Source organism: Natrix helvetica, assembly GCF_964273705.1.
Source record: "Natrix helvetica genome assembly, chromosome: 3".
NCBI classification, from domain to species: domain Eukaryota; kingdom Metazoa; phylum Chordata; class Lepidosauria; order Squamata; family Natricidae; genus Natrix; species Natrix helvetica.
This window is the reverse complement of record NC_138549.1, coordinates 143,045,495-143,053,900: the sequence shown is the minus strand read 5'-3', so window position 1 is coordinate 143,053,900 and position 8,406 is coordinate 143,045,495. Positions and strand designations below refer to the sequence as shown.

Sequence of the window (8,406 nt, the reverse complement as noted above, 5' to 3'; positions counted from 1 at the left end):
CCGACTTCACGCTTTCTTTTAAAGGTGCAGACATACAGAGAAATAGTTTCCCCTTGAGCAGCCAGGAAAGGAAAAGTTGTAATTACGGTACGGTACGCTTTTCTTTGTCTATTAACTTAAATCTTCTCGCGAGTTTATAAAATTAGAGCGGAACTAAAATCCAGGGGTTGGTTTTCCGCTTGGACATTATTTCCTGGAGCTCTGCTCCTATGCCTTTTGTGTTTCAGTCGAGTTGTTTCCCCGGATTGACCGGCTGCTAGATCGCAGGTGTCAACGCTGAGGCGATGGGCGATCAGACGATTCTCAAGACTTTGCTCTACACCGTCAATTCTCTCTTGCAGCAGCGGAGATATCAGACCACGCTGGCGATGCTCAAGGGCTTCCGCAACGGAGCGGTGTAAGTTCGAGCTGGGAAACCGTCTTTCTTTCGCATTCCTGTTCGAAACTATCGCCGAAGTGGCGATCATGGACGAGTATTTACTCTGATTTCACTAAGAATTGAGTGGGAGGAAGCAGATTTGCACTTGACTGCTCTTGGCTGAGCTGTCTCCAACTTTGCTTTCGCTCTTCTTTACAGCCCCCCACTTTGTGGGATGCTGCAATACAGATCGCCTCGTAGTGTCTGCTGCTTGGTGAGAAAATAATAACTGGACCCTTTTTACTGATATGTTTTGTTTATAGGTGTAAGTGACGTTTTGTGTGGGCAGCTATAAGAGTTTAATATAATGGCAGATTGTCTCAATCTTCTGTAAATAAAAGTTTCAAATTATAGACACAAGCTAAATTGAGTGACACATCAGACTGTCAATCTGGGGTAACTTAAATACCGGTAATTTAAAGTGGTCCTGGCTATTTATATATCAGTACGTTTGCTTCTTATGCTTTATCTGCATTTCATTTCAAAATTCTTATGGTTGACTTCAAAGAAGTATTACTGACCAAGTGATAATATGTCTGCTATTAGATTGAGCTTTCATTTCCTTTTAGAGGACAGTATTGGTTCAGTATACAGGTGAAACTCAAAGTTCATTTATTTCAGTAATGCAACTTAAAAGGTGAAATTAATATATGAGATAAGACTCATTACATGCAAAGCAAGATAGTTCAAGCCGTGATTTGTCATAATTGTGATGATTATGGCTTACAGCTCATGAAAACCCCAAATCCACCATCTCAGAAAATTAGATTAGATGCAATCAATAAAACAAGGATTATACATAGAACAATATCGGACCTCTGAAAAGTATAAGCATGCATATGTACTCAGTACTTGGTTTGGACCCCTTTTGCAGCAATTACTGCCTCATGGAAGCTATCAGCCTGTGGCACTGCTGTGGTATTATGGAAGACCAGGATGCTTCAATAGCGGCCTTCAGCTCTTCTGCATTGTTCAGTCTCATGTCTCTCATCTTTCTCTTGGCAATGCCCCATAGATTCTCTATGTGGTTCAGGTTAGGTGGGTTTGTTGGCCAATCAAGCACAGTAATCCCACAGTCATTGAATCAGGTTTTGGTGCTTTTGGCAGTGTGGGCAGCTGGAAAATGAAGTCAGCATCCCCATACAGCTCGTCTGTGGAGGAAGCATGAAGTGCTCCAAAATCTCCTGGTAGACGGCTGCATTGATCCTGGTCTTAATGAAGCACAATGGTCCAAAGTCTTGTTGCTCAGTGGTCCAAAGTCCTCTTTTCTGATGAGAGCAAAAACACCAAAACCCAGTTCAATGATCGTGGGATTACTGTGCTTGATAGGCCTCTCCATTCTTCCTCCATACTCTGGGTCCTTGGTTTCCAAATGAGATGCAAAAGTTGCTCTCATCAGAGTGGTTCTCTTAATGAACAAGACTATCTTCCTGTCCTTGGCTGTTTCTATATTTTCAAAGCATTAGTTATCATTTCCCCCATGATAATAAGTATTCTAAGAAGTTAAAAGTGAGGAGGTTTAAGAACATTGTTTTAGTAAGACACTAAATCTGAGGATTTATGTGCCAAATTAGGCAAGCACGTTAAGTCTTTATGTAGAACAAACTCAACCTGTTTGTGCAATTTATATCCCAACATACATGGCAAAGGAGTTGTGAAAGATGCTGATTCTGTTTTCAAGTTACATAAATTAGGGGCCCTTGGTGCTCTCTGGGCTTGTTTTTCTTGCAGGTATTTCATTACCCTAACTAGACAACTTCATCAGTGCAGGTAAGGAGTACTGTTTGCTGTCAGTTTACAGTATATTCTGGTGTCTTGCCTGCCTGTGTGGGTGGGGGCAGTCTTAGAGATTCTTCGGTAGGACTGTTTACTGATGGCTTTTTGGCAGTTTCTTAATTGAGGGTATTGCTTACTTGCAATAATTGCATTCAAATACCCATTAAAGTTTATTTTACTGACAATTTTATGCATTTTCTTTATTTTTGACAGTTATGGAGCCAAAGTCCGTGCCCCTCATGCTTTGGTAATGACATTTCTCTTCAAAAGTGGAAGGTACATTCCTCACATCATCTTACATAATAAACCCATAGAAGTTGAAGAAGCCTACCTTGTTTGTGTGCATGTTTGTGTGCATGTTTTTTTAAAATATAGGTAGTTCTCCACTTACAACCATTAGTGACATTACTGAAAAAAGTGACTTACAACTGGTACTCATACTTACAATCATCATAGCGACTTACAACATCCCCACACTCACATAATCGAAATTTGGGTGCTTGGCAACCAACATGTATCTATGTTATTTGATCGTCATTTGCAGTCTTCTGGAAGCAGAAGCCAGCTTCCAACAAGCAAAGTCTTACTTAACAATCCTTTGAGTTACTTAACAAGTGCAGTGATTTGCTTAACAACTGTGGCAAAAAAGGGCATTAAATTGAGCATGACTCAACAAACATCCTGTTTAGCAATGGAAATTCTGGTCTCAATTGTGGTTTTTAAGTCGAGGGCTATCTGTAATCTTTTAATACAAATTGTGATTTCTTCTCTGCATTCTTAATATTTCTGTTTGCATGTTTTTACTAAATTAAATATATTAGGACAGAAAAAGAAGAGTTTGTCATCCTTTTTATACTTAAATCAGATCATAAATATATTTAATATTATGGATATTTATCCATAGAAACAACATTTTCTAGGAAATCAAGGGGGGTGTTATGAATGCAATCTAACAATACAATTTTGCATATATATTCTCAAGCAAGTTTCACTAGGTCCAATGCAGATTATGCTGTAATCATATCAGCCCTTATGTAGAAATAACATTGCAATCTTATCCTTTGTTAATGTAACTCTGTAGTTGAAGATTCTTTGATGTATAGATGTTCTCCTGGCTAAATATAATAGAAGGGAGCTAGTAGATATCAATAGAATTTCCTTCTTTGAACTTTCAATAATTTTAACAATCTTAGTCGTGTCAGATTTAACTTAACTGCCACTTTTTGCATGTTAATGCAATTTTAATTCCAATGTTATAGTTTATACAACTATAAATGTTTTTAAAAGTGTCATTTTAAAAGTTATGAACATTTGAGTACATCTCTACATTGATGAGAAAACATATTCATGTTCTTTTATTAGAAACAGATTGATTTATGTGGCTTTAATTTTCTAATATTTTCTGAAAGTGAAATGAAGATCATTATTACTTTTTAATGTACATCAGAAGCAATGACCAATATATATTATAATTGATTTATAATATTTCCAGGGAAATAACGTTATGTGTAATAATTGTTCCTTGTTTCTTCCCTTCAGCCTAAAGGAAAAATTGAAAGCAATTCTTCACGCTACCTATACTCATTCCAAAAACCTGGCCTACTTTGTATTCACTTATAAGGGTTTGATGGCCATGCAGTCACGAATACAAGGAAAGAAGATTCCATTTCATTCTTTCCTCGCAGCCTTCATTGTGGGCTGGTTAGTGTTTGGGGAAAATAATAATATTAACAGCCAGGTAAGCAACTGTGTGGTTTTGTGTTAGATTTATGGTTGTACTGATCTAATGAAGAATGAAAGAGAAATTGGGGAAATTTAGTAAATTCTACCATCACATTCTTCCATTATTATTTTTTGCATATCTGCCACAGATGTAGTAGTGAATTTATCTGAATACAATTCTTTTGCTTCTTTCTTTCACTCTAGCAAATTGTAAGAAAGGAATTAGTAATCGTAATAATTTTTAAGCTTGTATGCTACCCAATTCTCAACTACTCTGGATGGATCATAATAATCACATTAAAGAACATTAATAAAAGATAAAAAGTGGAAAGTGAAATGAAGCGAGTGGTCTCACTTTCCTGTACCAGAAGCTTGGGTGAAGAACCAAGTCTTCTCAGCTGATATAAATAATAGTAGACTGGGGTCTCTTTGGGTCTTGGGGACAATCTTATTCCAGAGGGCAGGCTCTGCTATAAAGAACATCTGCTATCTATTTGCTAACCACACTCAATGAACATTTTAACAAAATATCAAAATTGTTATTCAAATGGTAACTCATTTAGAGGAGCATTATTTCTTCTGGGATGAAAAAAAATACAATCGATACTTCACAGTGGTATATAATTGTGGCAGAAGAATGCCTATCTATGTTGATTTATCATTGTAAAAAATCCTGGTATAATTTGGATGCTTTTTAGGAAATGTACTTAGCACAGAGTTTCATTTCTTTTGAAACCAGTTTTCATGCAACTGGAAAAGGATTGATTTACAGCTAATATTTCTAGCATTAGATTTAGAAATAGATGTAAATTGTTGCTGAACCTTATGAAAATGCAAGCAGGCTGGTTAAAATTAAGACTGATTTTGGTATGAAAGCATTTGATGATCTCCTAAATTGAAAGTTGTTTCAAGTAATCTTAATTTTCCTGTTGTGCTAATTGCCTAATTTTAATTCAGTATTTTTTCCTGAACAGATAAATATGTATCTATTATCTCGTATCCTGTTTGGCTTGTCTCGATTGGCAGTAGAGAAGGGTTATATCCCACAGCCCAAACAAGATCCCTTTCCACTTTTTGCTGCTGTGGTTTGGGGGATTGTTCTTTGGCTCTTTGAGTATCACCGGCACACTCTACAACCATCACTACAATCATCCATGACCTACTTATATGACGACAGTAATGTTTGGCATGATGTTTCTGACTTCCTTGTACATAATAAAAGATCTACTACCAAATAATCCTAACAACTATTTGAATAATAACACATTCCAATGGCAGTTGAAAAGATGTATATCTGAACATCCTTTGCAATACTGCATTTATTTATATTAACATTGGATATGAATTTCTACTTGAAGTCTGTCCACAATGTTTAGTATAGATTGCTGATTTCTGCTGATTAGGGTTTGAGTATTTTACAAGCAAAATGTTTTCTTCCTTTTTTCTTCAAGATATCCAGTTTCCCCTTCTATACTATCAGCTGAGGAAAATATCTTTTAATTGTTTTAAAATCAAGAAATATGAATTAAATGTTTAAAGGATCAAATGATACAAGTAACTTTTGCAACTAGGTATCTATCATCTACAATTTCTGCGGCAACAAACGCATTTCTTCAGCAAACAAATTTTCTGCATGATGGATATCATTTGATAATGATCTTGATCTGTAGTTGGAAGTGTTATTGCTTATGTTTTGTTTATCCATACCTCTTTTCTAGATTATAAGCACAGATAACAGATCAAACAAATTTTAAAGATGGCTTTAAAAAAATTATGCACTTTTTAAATTCAGTTGCATAAATAATGACACAAAAATTGGGGTGCATTTAAGTACACCATCTTACAAAATGCTTAAGATTTAGTAATGTTAACAAATAGAGGAAAAAGGGGTTTTATTTCTTGGGTTTCTAAAATGAAAGAAGAGAGTAGATAGTATGGTGAATATAGGAAGGGTGTCAAATAGGTTATTCTTGTTATGAAATCCTGTGTTATGAGGGGGGAATACTAAAAAACCTTTTCCTTGATTGAAGCTCTACCAGATGGAAAATGATGCAATCATACATAGCTAGAACTATTATTGCAGTTGTCATACTTTAATCATACAATCAACAGGTATAATTCTGTTTAGAAATCCACCAAAAGTGCCAAATGGGTTATTAGATTTTACCTCATTCTTTTATTAATGAATACAAATAACTATGTATTGCATTTTTTGAAATTTATTTATTATTAAACAAATTTATATGATCACCTGATTCTCACAGTGACTGTGAGTTATACAAACTTTAAAAATCCACATTTTTTTATTTAAAGAAAACCACCTAGTGCAGCAGCAACAACAAAATCAGACAAGCCATTTGACTGGTTCCGAAAGGGATCCTCAAGCCCTCTGACAAAACCATGTCTTCAAGACCTTGTAGAAAACATCAGGGTAGAGGTCAGTCTTATCTTTGGAGGAATGATGTTCCAAATATTTATCATCCAATCATGTCAACTGGCTAAAGCTAGTCTTTCTGTGTCTTTTCCAATCTTGTACAGATGCACAGAAAAACAGTCTATTTCTTATTTTAAAAGAACAAAAATTGGACTTCTAGATGAAATGGAAGATCTTGCAAAATTTATTTGCATACCAAGCATAGATCTTCCTAAAATGTTTTGGTTTTTTTTTTTGGTAATTTCATCCCTTTGTATCAGGTTATCAAACTCACAGCCCACAAGCCAAATGTGTCACACACTGGCCATGCCCACCCCTGGTTTAGCAAAGGGGAAAAAAGTTGCAACACGTCACACGAAGATGTGTCGCCACGAGTTTGACACACCTGCTCTCTGTGTCATGAATACTACACTTGGCCTCATGCACTGCACGCACACATTCCTACTACTATTACTGCTGCTAAAAAGCTAGGTTTATAAATTAAAATGTCTGCTATCCTAATCTCATTTTAGAGTAATCACTTTCAATACAATGAATATAGTGAAGAATCGGTTTTTAAACACCTTTACACAAATTGAAGCAGCTTTTTTAAATTGAAGAAAACAAATGTACTTTTGCATGTGTTGGAGTTTTATTTGAAATAGGATGCTTAATAGGACCTTGGTTAAAAAGACAAAACAAGACTGATTATAAGGCTTTAAAAATTATTGGTTATTCTGTTGTACTGAGTTTTTATTTATCATTGAAAATATATATATATTTGGGAACCAAGGAAGTTTTCTATTTAGTTTATAGCACTATGATATTGCTGTGGCTTGTTAATTTTTTTTATCGCATGTCTTTATTTCACGTTTGATATATTTGTCATCTTCCACCATTAAGTGTCTGTTCTCATCATATAATCTGTGGAAATCTATTGCCTCCTTTTTGAAATCCTCTCATACAAATGTTTGAAAGCCACTATGCCAAAATCATATCATGTTTTATGTTCAAAAGAATAAATACCAATCTGCTTCAGAATATTATTGATATTTTGGGCAACGTCTGCCCTAAGCTTTTATTGTTTCTCTTCTCACATCAGTGCTTTCATGCAGTGACACTTTCTGCTGCCTTCTTCCTAAACAATGGGCAGTATTTCTTCTAAAAGTTGAAGGATCAGTATATTTTTAACTAGTACTTCAAATAGAGTTTAGATTTTACTGTGTTTCTTTTGGGCTGCAGTCATCAAACAGCAATACTGAGCTCTTTTTTTTAAGCATATTGTTTAAGACCCTGTCTGAACTCACACAAAGCACAGGACTGTAAAGCAAATCATATGTGATCACTCCACTACTGTTCCTATAGCTTACAGATGAGGTTGAATCCCTTCTGCCACTAATGTGACTGAACAATGCCAGTGTGTGCTAGGGAAGTGAACTAGAAGTAATGGGTCGGTCCAAAGACTCTTGGATACATAAGTTCCATTCCTCACTCTTTCAAATTGTATTGTTTAGCAAGCTAAGTATTCTGTTTGGTTTTCATGCTAATAAGAAAGAAACACAAAAAAGAATAAGGCGACCGTTTGGAAATCCAGCTCCCAGGCAGCCTGTCCCATCAAAATTAACCAAGTACCAACTATCTCAGCCCTGAAGATCAAAACAGATGCATATGTGAATTGTGTTAAAAGCAGTTCAGCAAAGGTTTTACACAGAGAACATTTTAACAGGAGATCTGGATTCCTGATCTGAGAAAATATCCATCCTTACTTAACATGCCATAATTTTATTAAGCCTGAAAAATGTTTCCAAAAAAATAATAATATAAAAAGCATCTATGCTATATTGATACTATATAAATTGAATGAATTATTTATACTATTTAAACTGAATGAAATAGATCTAGAAATGCTTTAGAGGCAGCTTTTTAAAAAATAAAATAGAAAATGAGGAAGATAAATCATTATCCAAATTTGAATTGGAAAAGTACAATGTCCTACATAATTCAAAGGTAGCCCACAATATGGTTTTCCCCATCAATGTTTACACTTAATTATTTATAAACACTACTTAACATAAGC

The 8,406-nt window shown here is 35.2% G+C and overlaps 1 protein-coding gene across 1 annotated transcript; it reads left to right on the top strand.

The window, feature by feature from the left end:
• Positions 1 to 232: 232 nt before the first annotated feature.
• On the top strand, positions 233 to 7,372 carry PXMP4 (peroxisomal membrane protein 4). Its single transcript, XM_081948693.1, has 4 exons — positions 233 to 397; positions 2,408 to 2,470; positions 3,734 to 3,932; positions 4,891 to 7,372. The coding sequence occupies exons 1-4, from the start codon at positions 285 to 287 to the stop codon at positions 5,152 to 5,154; spliced, it is 639 nt and encodes a 212-aa protein (XP_081804819.1). The 5' UTR covers positions 233 to 284; the 3' UTR covers positions 5,155 to 7,372.
• The last annotated feature ends 1,034 nt before the right edge of the window (positions 7,373 to 8,406 follow it).